Source organism: Canis lupus, chromosome 29, assembly GCF_011100685.1.
Source record: "Canis lupus familiaris isolate Mischka breed German Shepherd chromosome 29, alternate assembly UU_Cfam_GSD_1.0, whole genome shotgun sequence".
NCBI classification, from domain to species: Eukaryota; Metazoa; Chordata; class Mammalia; order Carnivora; family Canidae; genus Canis; species Canis lupus.
Window position 1 is genome coordinate 37291103 of NC_049250.1, and position 16505 is coordinate 37307607.

Consider the following 16505-nt stretch of genomic DNA (forward strand, 5'->3'; position numbering starts at 1 on the left):
CCTCAAATTTTAAGAGTTCTTTATGTATTATGGATATTAGCCCTTCATCTGTGATATATGCTGCAAGTGTTTTAGTCTAATTGGCATGCAATTTATTTTACCATGCAGTTGAAAAAATTTATGTAGTCAGATTTATTAACCATTTTTTAAACCCCTGGACTTTGTCAATGTTAGGAAGCTTTCCCTTGGCACTAAGTGTACAGAGGAATTCATCATACTTTTAAAAATTTATTAAATTATTTTCTATATGAAGTTTTTTTAAATCTTTGCTTTCCTGAGTTTATTCTTATGTGTGGTAGGAGATAAGAATCTAATTGTATTTTTTTTCCAAGTGGCCGCCTAGTTGCCCAGCAACATTAATTAAAAATTTTACCTTTGCTTCTGTGATTTATCATGCCACCTTACTATTTCCATATTTATTTAGACCTATTCTATTCTATTCTATTCTATTCTATTCTATTCTATTCTATTCTATTCTATTCTATACTATTCTACTGGTCTATAGATGTATTCTTGTGGCAGTTTTACTTATGCAGACTTGTAGTATGGTTTAATCTGGTAGGATTAGTCTGTCTTTCTAGGTTTTATGTCTTAGTGTATTTCTGCCTATTCCTACATGTTTGTTTTTTCTTCTGAGCTTTAGCATCAACTTGTCTAGCTCCATTTAAAAGAATTTGTTGATGTTTTTATTGGGATTTGTTGATATTTTTATTGGGATTTCATTGGGATTGTGTTAAATTTATTTATTTATTTATTTATTTTTAATTGACATCTTTATGACATGGAATTATCTTATCCAAGAACAGGTGACTTTTTTTTTGTTCAAGTTTACTTTTGTTAGACTTTCAAGTCTTTCAGGAGTGTTTCCTCATGCACATTCTGCACATTTATTCCTAAGTATTTAATCATCTTTGTTGCTATTATACATGGCTTTCTTTACCATTATATCCTCTGGCTAGTTATTGTTTCTGTCTATAAAAGCTATTGATTTTTTCCCACTCATTTATTTATTTAACAAATGTATCTGTTAAGATGCTGTCAGCTGGAGAAAATATATATACACAAAAGTGGCTTAAAAATGGAGTTTAGTGTTTCATATAACAAGAATTCTGGTGGTAGTGGAGCTCCCGGTTGGTTAATTCAGTAACTATGATTTCCTCAATAGCCTATGTTTTTTATTTCTTCCTGCTATGCTACCCTGGGCTGGTTACTTTTCTTCCAGGGTGACCCCTCGCTTCATGACTGCTTGGTTTCAAAATGCTGCACAATTGCCAGGCACCATGTCCTCAAAAATCACATGGAGACAGAAAAATGGCAGTTTCTCCTTGTACGTGTCTTTATCGGGAATAAAAACTTAACCAGAAAGTCCCTGGTGGATTCCTCCTGCTTGGAAGTATCACATGGCCATTCTTTTTATTTATTTATTTATTTATTTATTTATTTATTTATTTATTTATTTATTTATTTATGATAAACATAGAGAAAGAGAGAGAGAGAGAGAGGCAGAGACACAGGAGGAGGGAGAAGCAGGCTCCATGCCGGGAGCCCGACCTGGGACTCGATCCCGCGACTCCAGGATCATGGCCTGGGCCAAAGGCAGGCACCAAATCGCTGAGCCACCCAGGGATCACATGGTCATTCTTAAAAGAATTGCCAATGAGTTGGGGAAGGATATCACCATACTTGTCTTAGACTAATTAAAATTCACCTCTGGGATGTAGAAAGAAACTCCTTCCTTGAATATCTCACAAAAAGAAAAGTGAACAAAATTGGGATTCTGCTAGTGATAAAAATTGTGATAGTTGCTAGAAAGATTCAACATCAGTGCCAGACCTGAAATAATTTTTGGACCTCTGCTCTAGCCAGCTATCTGCTAGACATAGGGAATACAGAAGGGGGAGGATGGGCTTAGGTCTCTTTTCATAGGAGATATAGTCTAGTGGGGAGAGGGGTGACTGAACATGTCATTATCAAGAAAAAATAATATTACTTTTGGATGAGGAGAGTGAATAAGCAAGCTCTAATATTGTGTACATGTATATATGGAGTGCTTGGGTCTGTTCATTATATATCTTGACACCTTATTGAGGTCTTTTTTGTTTTTTTTTTTACTAGTTAAGTAAGTTTTATTATTTATTGATTTTCTAGTACTTTCTAGAGGTATTTTTACTTCTTTACAAATTAATATAACTCATGATTCCTCTTGTTCAATTGCATTAGATGGTACCTCTGCTATAATGATAAATAATAGTGGAAACAGTAGGGTTTGGTTTTTTGTTTTTTTTTCCGCCTTTTCTCTAATTTGCTCAAAATGTCATTAAATCTCCATTAAGATGCTAGACTTGAGAATAGAATGTATATATTTTACCATGTTAATAAATTATTTATTGTTTTATATATTTGTGTATTTAATAGAAATCAGAAAAAGTGTTGAATATTGCTGCAGGCTTTTTCAGCATCTATAGAGATAATCATATGATTTTTTTCCCTCTGGAATCTATTATGTTTATGTTATATTAATGGGTTTCCTAACATTGAACTGACCAAATAATTCCCAATTGAACATGGTGTATTTTATTCTTAATGTGGTTTTGGATTCTGTTTATTAATTTTTTAAAGATATTATTTATTTATTTATTTATTTATTTATTTATTTATTTGAGAGAGATAGAGAGCGCACAAACAGTAGGAAAGGCAGAGGGAGAAGGAGAAGCAGCCTCCCCACTGAGTGTGGAACTGGATGTGGGGTGGGGCGCCCTGGGAGGGAGTTCCATGCGGGGCTCCCTCCCAGGACCCTAAGATTATGACCTGAGCCAAAAGCAGATATGTTACTGACTGAGCCACCCAGGCTCCGTTTATTAATTTTTTATCTAGTACTTTAGCATCATTTTTCTTCCGTGCTAGTGGATTGTAGTTTCCTTTTTTGTGCTCTCTGCATCAGGTCTAGTTATCCATGTTTTACTTTCTTCTCAACCTTTTTTTCCTAGTGTTCTTAAGCGCTTCTAGAGGATCTAGGACTAGAAGGGTTTGTGGAATCCTCCCTTTAAAAATCTCCCATTGAAGTGATCCGTTTCCTGGTGCTCTTTTCTTTCTTCTTTCTTTCTTTCTTTCTTTCTTTCTTTCTTTCTTTCTTTCTTTCTTCTTTCTTTCTTTCTTTCTTTCTTTCTTTCTTTCTTTCTTTCTTTCTTTCTTTCTTTCTTTCTTTCTTTCTTTCTTTCTTTCTTCTTTCTTTCTTTTCTTCTTTCTTTCTCCTTTCTTTTTCTTTAAGATTTTATTTATTTATGACAGAGAGAGCACAAGCTGGGGGAGGGACAGAGGGAGAGGGAGAAGCAGACACCCTGCTGAGCAGGGAGCCTGCCATGGGGCTCGATCCCATGACCCTGAGATCATGACCTGAGCCAGAGGAGGTCACTTAACCGACTGACCACCCCCCAGACACCCCTGGTGATAATTTCTTGATAATGTTCTCTGTTTCTTATGAAGCTGTCAGTTGCAGCACTCTGTCTCCAGTATGGTCAAATTTGGTAATCTGTATTTCCCTAGAATATTATCCTTTTTATTTAGCTTTTCAAATTTATTTATATGTAGGTCTTTGATTTCTTATGATTTTTAAAGTTTCTTGTTTTAAAGTTTTCTGCTTTGACATTTTTTAGTTTTATATTTGTACTTTACTCTTTTTTTCTTGATCAAGTTAGCTAGTAGTTGGTCTATTTTAATTATTTTTTAAAAACTAGGATTTTGAAGCAGTATGTCTACTTTTTTCTATTGCTACCTCTGCTTTTATTTCCTTTTGCTATCTTTTTAGTTTAGTTGTTCTTTTTCTAGTTTTTGAGTTGGGAATTCAATCATTTATTATAATTTAAAAATTTTTATTGATAAATGCATTTAGTGAATTTAGTGAATTTTCCCATGCTCATTGCTTGAAATGTTTTCTATACATTCTGATAATGTTTAACGGTCAATACATTTTAGAAATTCAGCTCTTTTGGGGTGTCTGGGTGGCTTAGTTGGTTAAGCATCTGCCTCTGGCTCAGGTCACGATCCCAGGGTACTGGGATCAAGCCCCACATCAGGCTCCCGGCCCAGCAGAGAGTCTGCTTCTCTCTCCCTCTGCTGCTCCCCCTGCTTGTGTGCTGTCTCCTTCTCTGTCAAATAAATAAATAAAATCTTTAAAAAAATTCAGTACTTTCGGTTTATATTTCCCCTTTCACCCAACAATTATTTAGGAAAAGGTTTTAAATTTCCAAATGAATGGTGCTTTTTGTTTTTCAGTTTTGCCAATAATTCGTTACTGCATTGTGGTCAGAGAGAGCTGTTTGTAATATTTCTACATTTTCTAATTTACTGCTGTTTTTCTTGTAACCTAATATATGATCAATTTTTGTGAATGTTTCATGAGCGCTTGGGGAGAAGAAGGCATAGTCTCTTAGTGTAGAGCTGTAAGTCCTACCTTATTGATTAAGTTATTAAGTTTTCAATATTATTATTTAATTTTTGTCTACTTGGCCTTTCTTGATGCGTTCCTTACTATAGGCTGTTTTCACCAGAATACAGAGACTTGCCTTGTAGCGGTTTGATTACCTTTTAGGTAAACTGTTTATGTGTACATCATAAACATGAATGCATTCACATATCTCTCATTCATTGTCATTCAGGCAAGGACATGATTCCTGTTTCTCTTCTCCCTTACCATTTTTTTTTATATTGCTAGTATAAAATGCACTTATACAACCACAATAATGTAATGTGATAGGCTTCTATGTTGCAGATTAGATTATGGGCCCTTTAAAAACAGCTTTATGGACATATAATTACCATATATAAATTCCACATATTTAGAGTGTGCAATTTGATGTTTTGACACATGCAGGAAGCCAGCACCACAGTTAAGATAGTGAAAATATCTGTGACTCCCACAATTTTTTCCTTGACACTTGACTTTCTCTTCACTCCTTTAAGACCTCCCGCCTCCCTTCAACCATCAATCACTGTAGATTAGTTTGCATTTTCTAGTTTCATAAAAACAGTGCCCTTCTGGTTCGACTTTCTCATAGCAACCTGAGGATTTCCAATACAGAGCACAGCAGTTATGCATTTGTCTCCTAGTTCTATTCACTCAGACATGTCACATATAAGCATTTAGCTTTTTTTTTTCTTTTTCCAATGGGGAAATATATGCCCATTGGATGACATGTTATAATGAGTGAATGCTATATTATTTTTTGGTTTGATTTACTTTCCTCTGTGTAACGTCATTGCTGTTGGTTTTCTAGGTTTTTTTGGTAATGGTTTTGTAACATAGAAAGGACCTCTATGATTAGAACTCAGGCAGTATCTGATTGAAACGGAACTTTCTGGGCTGGGAATCTTTTACTTTCCACTTGTACCATCTATTTCTAAGGTACAGTAAGTGTCTCATTTTGCAAAGAAAGGCTTTCTGCTGGGAGTGATGCAATTTTGTGCTAGTAGTGTTACTTTTCAAAAAAAAATTAAAAAGAAACATTTTCTAGCCAAAAAACAGTAGCAGCCAAGAGAGGAATCGCTTGCTTAGTCAGAGCAATGAGGTGTTAATTTTAAGGCAAAGAGGAGCCCTTTAAAATGCCAATATCAGTAAGCATTTCTGTTGGGGACACAAACACTCAATAAAAGTTAAGTCACTTTTAAAAACCATTGTTCTCTTCTCCCTGTAGCTTTTTATTATTCTCATGTTGGGCATTTTGCCCATTCCTTTTTCCAAGAACTGAGAAGGGTCTGGGACTGTCCCCTGCCCATTTACTGCTGGAAGTTTTCCCAAGCTCTACTTTTCTGAAGTGACTATGGGACAAGGCTTCTGCCCTGGAGGACATGGGGATATACAGCTCCTTTGTTTGAGAGTTGCACAAGCATGGGGTGTTTAGTGGCAGAGTCTTGTACTATTGTCCGGTGCATTCTGGAAACACATAGGTTTATGTCTTCAGGAATGATAGAAACCAACTGCAGACCCAAATGGATTTTCATTTGCTTTTGGTTTTGTACTAAACATTTTGGGGGCGTATTAAATAGTGGGATCATGACTATAGGAAAGACTTAAGATACAGACTGGTCTACCCTGCCTATTCAACACATCATATACATACTCCTTCCAGAAAAATCATTGACTTCATTCTTCTTGAAGTGCAGGGGGAACATAATCTAAAATTTTTCTTGATGATGTTTGACTATTTCACAACCGTTATACTCAGGAAGTCATTACTCTATTTAATCTAAATCTTTCTAACTGTATTTGTACCTGGTGAAGCTAAGAAGTAATACACATAAAAGTAGAATTATAACATCCTTAAAATTATAAAAATGAAAATTCTTCAAGTTAAAAATAATGATAATAATATTTAGCATTGTACTATATGCCAAGCTCTGTTCTCATCTTATTGCATATATTTACGCCTTCAATCCCATCAACATTTTATGAAATAAATCATTTTGTTGTTCCCATTATACAGGTGAAGGTACTGAAAGGTAAAGTGACTTATTTAGAATCTCGTCATTAGGAACTAGCCAAGTAGGAGTTGGGCTCCAGTGTACAGTCTCCTAACTGCTATGCTAGCGACGTGGCTTTCTAAGCTCATACTTAGGAAGCAAGGAAAACACCATCCAGTAACTTCTTTTTTTTTTTTAATAAATTTATTTTTTATTGGTGTTCAATTTGTCAACATACAGAATAACACCCAGTGCTCATCCCGTCAAGTGCCCACCTCAGTGCCCGCCACCCAGTCACGCGCCCCGCCCCCCCGCCCACCTTCCCCTTCCACCACCCCTAGTTCATTTCCCAGAGTTAAGAGTCCCAGCAACTTCTAAGGTCAGGCATTGTGTTGGTTCTTTCTCACGCCTGACCTGCTTACTAGCAGCAGCAGCCTGTCGCCAGGCATGACTTGAGTGGTGGGGCAATGGCTTTGGCTGTACACCTGCCATTCTCCAGGCTCTCAACGTCCTCTTCCCTGTCACTTGCATAGTTCTCAAGGCTCAGCTTAAATATAATCACCTCAGAGAAGCCTTCCCTGATATCTCTGGACATGGTTATATGTGGTTCCTCCCACTTCCTTCGGTAAAACATTGCTCATGACTTACATGATAGCACTTCTCAATCTACAGAAATATTTTCCACATATTTACACCCACCTTTCTAGATGGAATCTCTAGAGTCTCTAGAGCAGAGACTGTTTATAATTCCACTAGCTAGTATTTAATAAATGTAAGTTGAATAACTTGAATAAGAAAAAGGTCAATTAAATGTTAATGGTATCACTATGTGAAGCAGCCAAAATTAAATTGAGATTTTTTTTAACTTTTATTAATGTACCATTCTCTCCCTTTATCCCTGACCAGAAGATAGGGAATGTGTTTATATCTGTTTAAACTGTAAACAGTTCTTAATGAAAAAGGAGTAAGAAAATATATTATAATTTTCTAATTTGGTTATGAATGTTGTCAGAGCTGTCTAGCTGAAATGTGAAGACCTAGTCCGTGAAATCTCCCACCTCTTCCCACTGCCATTCCCCAGCCACCACCCAGTGAAAAATAAAAATACAGCCCAGTGAATTTCTGATACACTTGACAATATCAAATGAAAAATAAACTGTGTTTTCTAAGCGTATGTATGATCAATTTGCCTCTGGATAATCCAACACATGGCTCATTTCTCTTCTCCCTTCCTGCCGTGTCCAGTTTAGTTGTTTTGTTTGTTTGTTTTTTGGTCCTTTTTCCTTCAGTTACTCCTCTTATCCTGACCTTTTATCTATTTTTATTTTTTTATTTTTATTTTTTTATGATAGTCGCACACACAGAGAGAGAGAGAGAGAGAGAGAGAGAGAGGCAGAGACACAGGCAGAGAGAGAAGCAGGCTCCATGCACCGGGAGCCTGACATGGAACTCGATCCCGGGTCTCCAGGACCGCGCCCTGGGCCAAAGGCAGGCGCTAAACCGCTGCGCCACCCAGGGATCCCTTATCCTGACCTTTTATTTTATTTTATTTTATTTTATTTTATTTTTATTTTTTATTTTTTTTAAATTTTTATTTATTTACGATAGTCACACAGAGAGAGAGAGGCAGAGACACAGGCAGAGGGAGAAGCAGGCTCCATGCACTGGGAGCCCGACGTGGGATTCGATCCCGGGTCTCCAGGATCACGCCCTGGGCCAAAGGCAGACGCTAAACCGCTGCACCACCCAGGGATCCCTATCCTGACCTTTTAAATGGCCAGTTGTTCCACATGTTATAATCAGGTTAATCCTTCCAAAGCCCAGCTCTGATTTTTGAGCCAGTGTACAACACACTTCTTGGCAAAATTAGGTGTTTAATAAATGTATGGGAAAGTGATGTCACTCACTCCTGCAAAACTATCTTTTCACTACTCTTAAGGTGCTCCACGTTCTGACTTCAAAATGTTTTGCTTTATCTTCTATTACTCCCTTTAGGCTAGTTGTGCTCCTTCTAAACTAGCAGCTCTGCGTCTTCTGAACATATCCCACGCTGTCCTGCTTCATACTCAGATTCTTCCCTCTTTCTGGAACACTTTCTAATAACTTCTCTCGCTTGGATTCCTCCTTAGTGTCATGGTACAAGTTAACCTCTATCCAGCATAATTCTCCCTCTGAAATCTATGGCACGTTTTCTATTCCTCTCTTTTATATGTGCGCACGCTTGTCTTGGTATGGTTTGGACACACATCATACCTTTGAAGCCCAGCCATCTGAAGCTCCTCGGAGGGTCCCTCTTTACCCCATGCCTATGTGTGCGGCACTCAGGAACTCGTCACGCATGGAACACGCGATGGGGAGAGATGTTGACTTACCTGAAGATTCTGTGGAAGATGTGGAGGAGGTTTTCTTTTCCTTTCCCTTTTTAAAAACTTTTTGTTTTAGAATAATTTTAGATTTCGGTAAAGTTGCAAAGAGAGCAGAGTTGCCACCTACCCCATCCACCTACAGTCTCCCTATTATTAACATCTTACATTAGTGTGATATATTAGTCACAGCTGATGAACAAGATTGATTCATTGCTATTAACTAAAGCCCACATGTAGTCTTCAGTGTTCCTTAATTTCACCTAATGTCATTTTTTTTTTTGTTCCAGGACCTCATCCAGTACACCACATTACATTTAATTGTCCTATTTCCCTTTAGGCTTCTCTTAGCTGTGAAATATGTCTGAGACTTTTCTTGTTTTTGATTACCTTGACAGTTTTGAGGACTTCTGGTCAGTATTCTGTAGAATGTCCCTCCATTGGGATTTGTCTGATATTTTTCTCATGATTAGACTGGGGTTTTGGATTTTTAGGAGGAAGACCAGGGAGATAGATATAGAGTGACATTCTGATTACATCATATCAGGAGTCTAGACTTATCAATATAACTTATCATTCTTGATGTTAACCTTCATCACTTGGCTGAACTAGTGTTTGTCAAGTTGCGTCAGTATAAAGTTTCTCTTTTCCTTTCCTTTCCATACTGTATTCTTTGGAAAGAAGTCAATATGCAGAGCCCACCTTTAAGAGGTAGGAGTTAACCTTAAGTGAGGAGTTGAGGTAAGGAATGGGAAGTGTCTGTGTAAATTATTGGAACAATAATTTACACTGCAGATTTCCCAGCTCCCCTACTTTAAAATTGTAATCAATTATTTATATCAATATGGACTCAAGAATATTTTATCCTGTGGGTTAAAATCCAATGTTACTTTATTTACGTTGATCCTCAAATTGTTCTAGCTTTGGGCATTGGGAAATCTTTCATTTGGCTCCTACGTCCCTCCTTGACATACCCCTGTTTGTTTGTTTGTTTTGGGAGCACTTCCTCTGTTTCTGCCACTACAAGGTGATCCAGGCTCATAATGTATATTTCCTTCTCTAGTCCTAGAATCAACCATTTCTCTGAGGAGCCTTGGTTTCTTTTATTAGAGAATGGTACTCGAGATCAAGGTCTGGGTGCTAGGTATGCTTCTTGCAAATGGGGAGTCATTGTTTCTAGTCCTCTCTGCTGACAGAGTGAGGAAATAAATGCGGACATCTCTCTGTTCCTATACATATCTATTTTTATTTTTTCCTCTAACATACTCTTCCTGTTGTAAAGGCCATAACCTTAATGTTATCTGCAAAATCCCTTCATAAAATAGTGTTTTATTGAATAATTGGGGGGTGGGAATTTGGGGAAGAATTCTGCTACCGCTCTGAGTTTATATTTTTCAGAACAAACTTAATACATTTTCCAGATTTGTTAGCTTTTAGAAGTAACACAATGAGTAAATGTATTGCACAGTCTGCTAAATGTAAAAAATCAGAGGCAGACTACATATTATCTATCTCGAAACATGAGTCCTCAGATATCCCCAACTCTAAGCCCTTACCACATCAATCATTCTAGCCTCCCCTTACTGGTCTGTAACTTCTCCAACTGTGAGAAACCTGGCTCCCACCATTCACTACCCATCTACTTAATCTTTAATTCCAGTATATATGTATAGTGGTTTCAGAGTTAGCTCCTGTCCCATGGGATAGCTGGACTACAGGTTTCTTTTTCATCATTGATTTTACAGACTTTACTCATTTCCAGAGTTATTCACATGAGCGATTTTTTTTTTTTTACCACCCCTTTCAGTGAGGTTATTTCATCCATTTAGCTAGTCTGAAAAGTCTATATATTATATGATGCTATTCAAATGACACTCTGGAAAAGGCAAAATTTATAGAGATAGTAAACACAGCAGTGGTTGTCAGATTCTTTGCCATATTCTGCATTCCATTCTGGGATCTCCTGACCTCCGAATGATGTTTAAAAAAATTTTCATCCATTAAGGTTCACTCTTGGGCTGTAAAGATCTATGGGTTTTGACAAATGCTTATGTTATGTATCCACTATTACAGTATCATACAGAATAGTTTCACCATCCTAGCAAATTCCATGTATTTTTTTCTATTACACATCCTCCCACTCCCAAACCCCTGGCAACGACTGATCTGCTTACTGTCTCTATAGTTTTGCCTTTCCTAGACTATCACATGCAGGAATCATGCAGGATATAGCTTTTTTAGACTGTCTTCATTCATTTACAGTATTGGTTTAAGATACATCCATGTCTTTGCATGGCTTGATAGCTCCTTCCCTTTTAGCACTGAAAAGTGTGGAGAAGGGTTTTATATTCTCAATTTTGCAGTGTATAACTTTAGAGGTATCCATTTGACATTTTTCATTCTCAAGTTTTCTGACCACACAGGGTTTTTTTGTTTTGTTTTGTTTTTGTTTTGTTTTGTTTTGTTTTTTGCTGTATCCTCTATGGAGCACTCTCATCTCCTATTGTTATGAGTGATTTAGCTCTCTTCCCCAAATCTGCATTCGATGCTCAGTAAAGAACACAAGCTCTTATTGAATTCCCACTCCAAGAGCTTCTCAGACTACCTTCTGAGCAACACCTACATTGCAGTTCTTTATGTTTTTGGTTAATAACGCCCCCTCCCAGCATCTTCATTTCACCTCTCTTTTAATGGTTTTTAAAGTATGAACCCTATCTTTATCTCTGTATTCTGCAACAATGCTCCACCTGCCCCCCGTAGGTATTCAGTAAATATTTATTGAACAGACAAATGAATGACTTGGGATAATGTAAAAAAAAAAAAAAAAAAAAAACAGATTGCAAACAAACTGACAAAACCTGAAATACATGCTGTATTCTGTCCACTTGGTTAGTATACTTGTTTACTATGTACTCTTTTCTTTTTTTCACTATTTTAAGGCCGTTTGCAAAAAAAAAAAAAAAAAGCCTGAAATCTGAGATGCATTCAATTTATATAGAACACATGGTGTTTATAGAAACATTACCCAATAGTATCACGCTAGTGAACCTTGATAATGTGTGTCAGAGGTTTTCAGCATTAGCCCAGATCATCAGCTTTACTACAAACAGCTGAAGTATATTGATTGTATAAAATTTATTTTCTCATAAAACATTGCATGGCCAAATTTTGGGAGTTCGCTAGCCAGTTTAGAATTATTGTCATCTATATTATTAGCAAAAGGAGCTGAGGTGGCTGTTTATTAAGTCATTAGCTTAAAAAAAATACTAAACATTGGTATAAAATTTAAATACTGGGCCTCCAAGCAAAATAGTCTAGAAGGGTCCTCATTTCACATACTTAAATTCTAAGATAATCTTAGGAGCCACATCCATCTGTGGGGTGCTTCTTGCAAAACCTTTGTTGCATCAGTACTTGCTACCTTCAGGCTGTGTGCATCAATCAGCCTCTGTATTAGGGCCCTAATTTTGATGTGAATAAACTGTTAAAATTTGGGTAGTGGGAAAAGAGGAGTTCTTGAATTTCTCTTCTCTTTCTTATTGTTCACTTTTCCTTTTTCCTTCTCCTCTTCCTCTTTCTCCTCCTTAAAATATCTGCCATTGCCTTGGGTTATGGAGAATGTTGTCATCCAGAAAAGAGTAATTTTTCTTCAGTAAAATCTCACATGTTTGCAATCATCCTTCACATACCCAATGGCTTGTATCAGAAATGAGCTCTTAAGGGGCTTGTTGACCTTTCTGAGTCAAGAATTCTCCATTTTAGGGATTTATCTCTTGCTGGGAAGATTTTTTTTTTTTTAAGCATAAAAATGTGTACAAGTAGTATATTACAAAAACACTTTGAGTTTTTGGATAAGTTTTAAGGAGGGTACTTCATCTTTTCTGGTTTCTGTTGTAAGGCAGGTATACGTCTTTTCAATATATGAAAAGGCTGAACTCTTTATATCTTGTACTTTCCTGGACCCTTCCATTTGTAACATTCAGGTTGTGAAAATGACTAAGAAGCTGCTACTGGCAGACAGCGGTTAGCTGGAAGTGGTGGGTAAATGATTTCAGGCTAAGTGACCTTTGTTTCTTGGCCATGAAAAATCATTAACTCTTCTAGAAAGGTGCTAGAATTTAGGAAACAAGTAATAAACAGAAGGTAGAATGGTGATGACTTACATAAGGCCTCCCAAAAGAGGTTGCTTCTCAAAAGAAATGAAGATAAGATTTCTTGGCATAGAGATAAGAACTTTCCAACATTCCACATTTGCATAAAATTCCATATAGGCAAACAGGTTTCACAATTTCAAAGATTTGGATTGCTTGTAGGCTGCATTTAGCTGAATTGAAAATCCAACTCTCTAGTGTTCATCTGACCCCAATAATATGCTAATTTTATCCTTAGGGCCTGTAAGAGTTAATGTCATAAGCTGGAATTTACTTTCTAGTAGATAGACACTGGGGGAAAATTGGTTCAATGTTTTTCTTAACTGATTGTGTGTTCAGGATGAAAATCAACAGACTATGAATCAAGAGTTGCCAAGAAGATCAGTGTGTTCCATTTGTACCTATACCATTGATTGCATATTTCCCTCAGGACATTTCTCCTTTGACAAACACACACATAGTTTCTGGAAAAAAAATGTTAGTAGCAGAAGCTGCTGCTCTGGCCTCCTATGTTGGCAGAAACAGATTGCCTGATTTCTATGTTGGCAATCCATATTATTTTTTTTTATTACATATTGTATAAAAGGGGGTTGCTAAACTGCAAACAATTTCATTTCTTTCTGCAGTGATAAATTCCTTCAAGTTTTCCAGAGTTGGAAAATGAGGTGTGGCCTCTACTATGTTTTCAAAACCGTGGCTGGTTTTTTCCTTACTGGGTGAATATGCACAATACCTCATGATGTTCCTGGTGCATCACATATGTTGCACATTTTACAGGTTCCGAAACCCTTTCTTACATTACTTCATATTCATTTTATAATGATTCTACAGGACAGATAGTGTAGACATCACCTTAATGATTTTAGGTGGCAATGAGGCTCAGAAAATTTCAGTAGGTTTTCTATAGTTACAAAACTAGGATATAGTGGAGCCATGATTAGAACTTAAGTTTTCAGATATGAGCCCAGGAAACTCTAATATAAGTTCAGAGAATGGTTGTTTTTGGTCACAGGGCCTTGGAATATGATAGAAATGATATATTTTGCAATTTATGCTTTCATGTTACCAGGTAGCACATTATACTTCTCTTTTTCATCAGTGTGAGCTCTTCATAGAAGGAGATCTCATTGCTATTCTTTCCTCTGATTTTTAATAATTAATCTTATTTTCCAGCAGGAATTTTAAGACCCGACCTAAATATTATAATTAACACATTGAGGGAACATATCAACATGACCCACTTTGTTCCCTTTTCCAGTGTGGATACTCATGAATGTCATTTAAGGTCACTTTCAAGACACTGAATTTTATATTTTTCAGTTTCTGTGATTGAGTGTACACAGATGTGTTCAGTCAAAGGATGGGCCATCTTCTGAAAGCTCTCTCTGGTGAACGAAGAACACTAACCGTTGCTATATTAATTGTGAGAGAAGAGAGTTTTGATTCTTCTGGTCCATCTTTTGCCCAGCAGAGCTCAATGCACAGCTTTTACTTCAACTTGATAATTTTAAGTCATGACATGGTTTTGCCATAAAGCATGATGCTAGGAATAGCAAGGGACTGTTTAAGGAAAATGAGTTTCCTACTGTTTCCTGGGCTTCTGAATTCATATATCTTTAATCTATCTCTGCCTTTTGCTCTTCTCTACATGCAAGTAAGTCCTGTTATCTTATTAATATTGACCATGTAGAGCTACTTGACAGAGTTTCTAGTCAAAAAAGTGTTCCGTTTTCTCAAAATCTGGGAGAAACTCCAGAAATGGCTTTTTTCTTCAATGTTTTTGAGGTTTTAAGCCTACTGGGTGTGGAGTAGTGAATCATGTCCCTCTGAATTTTTTTTTAATTGAAATATAATAACACAAATTTAATTTTTCCCCAGGGAAAAAAATCCCCATATATGAACTGATTTGAGCATATTCCCCTTTTTGTGACCTATATATGTGATTAGGAAAAAAGAAAAAAAAAGGAAAAGTCCGTTTTCAGGTGGAAACATGTGTTCACTTTAACTGGAGCACTTACACTGTACCCAATGACATTTGAAAACTCTTGGAACCTAGTTATGTTTTCAAGAAGACTCAAGATATTGAATATATAAAATTTGAGGAACCCATTTCACATCAGTTCTTTATGTCTGTATGAAATGAAAATGAAACGTGTCAGAAATTAACTCTAGGAACCTTGGGAAATGTCATTTTCCTTTGTCCTCTTAGGTGGCCATGTTTCTGCTACAACTGGGCAGTGCCACATTCCTGCTTACAGAGCCTGTGATTAGTGCGATGACAACTGGGGCTGCCACCCACGTCGTGACTTCACAAGTCAAGTATCTCTTGGGAATGAAAATGCCATATATATCTGGACCGCTTGGATTCTTTTACGTGAGTTTCCCATATGTCTTTGTTCATATATTTGGGAGTGTGTTTCACAAAGTAGAATTTGGTTAATTCTAACACTGAGATTTTTCTATATTAAAGGAACTTAATACAACTTCAGTACAATCTGTAGGATACTTTTAATGAATTTTATGAAACTAATTTAATGAGTTCTATCTACTCATTTTGGAAGCAACTCTTTATAAAAATTGAGTATGATATAATTTGGGGTCATGATTGGAAAAAATAACTGGAATTTTTTTGAGGGCCAGATATGTTGCCAACTTCTAATGGAAGCCATCTACTGGGATTGTGGCCCAAGTTAACTACAGTACAATCTACCACATTCATTCAGTTTTGTGAACTCTGGTTTGGCTCAAATCACAGGCCTGGGCAAAATTGGTGGCTGGATCCCCAATAACAGACAATCAGTTATTAAAAGTCACTTGAACCTGAGGGAGGAACCTATGGCCAACTTCAAAATATTATCCTAATAGTACTCTATTGTTTCTGTCTCTTTCTGAAACTGACCTAAAATCTATGACTACTCAGGAAGTCACATCCTGTGGAGCTTTATAAGACAACGAATGTCTTGTTAATAAACTTGAGGGCAACCGAACTTCATTTTACTTAATTTTATGTAGTAGAGAAGGAAAAAAGATATTTTTCTTCTACTCTTCTAGATTCTGAGCTGAGGACCCCCTTTCACAGAAAAACAGATTAACAAGAGAAAACCAACAAGTATATCTCATATACATGGTGGCTAGAATTTGGTCATAAAGATCATCTTCACATAAAACAAAGGAAGAAAGAGTGTGGGGAGCCAAGTTATGGGAAGGTGATTCAATAATCACTTTCTGATTCAATAAGTTCTTAATAAAATTCATCAAAGAACTTAGTAAAAATAGATACTGGATTCTCGCAGAGGGCCTGGAATTGAACTAATGCTTTGTACTTTGATAAGATGGAAAACCTAGTTATTCACTGATTTCTTAGATGCTGTAGTACCATGTGCTCTTTGGAAGGATGTCAGCTAGAACTTACAGAAAAAATATCTCATACACATGCCAACATCACATCCAGGAGTCCTGATGATCCCCGTAGAGCAAATTAAATTTAAAACATCTCCAGTTTTCTCATTGTATCTCGTGTCTCATTGCTCCTTGT

The 16505-nt window shown here is 36.6% G+C and overlaps 1 protein-coding gene across 1 annotated transcript in view; it reads left to right on the forward strand.

Moving 5' to 3' along the window:
* The window catches only part of SLC26A7 (solute carrier family 26 member 7), a 113887-nt gene that overhangs the window by 33137 nt on the left and 64245 nt on the right, over positions 1 to 16505 (forward strand). The window contains exon 5 of the mRNA XM_038579731.1: positions 15180 to 15344. Within this exon, the coding sequence (XP_038435659.1) occupies positions 15180 to 15344 (165 nt within the window). The remainder of the gene's footprint in view (positions 1 to 15179; positions 15345 to 16505) is intronic.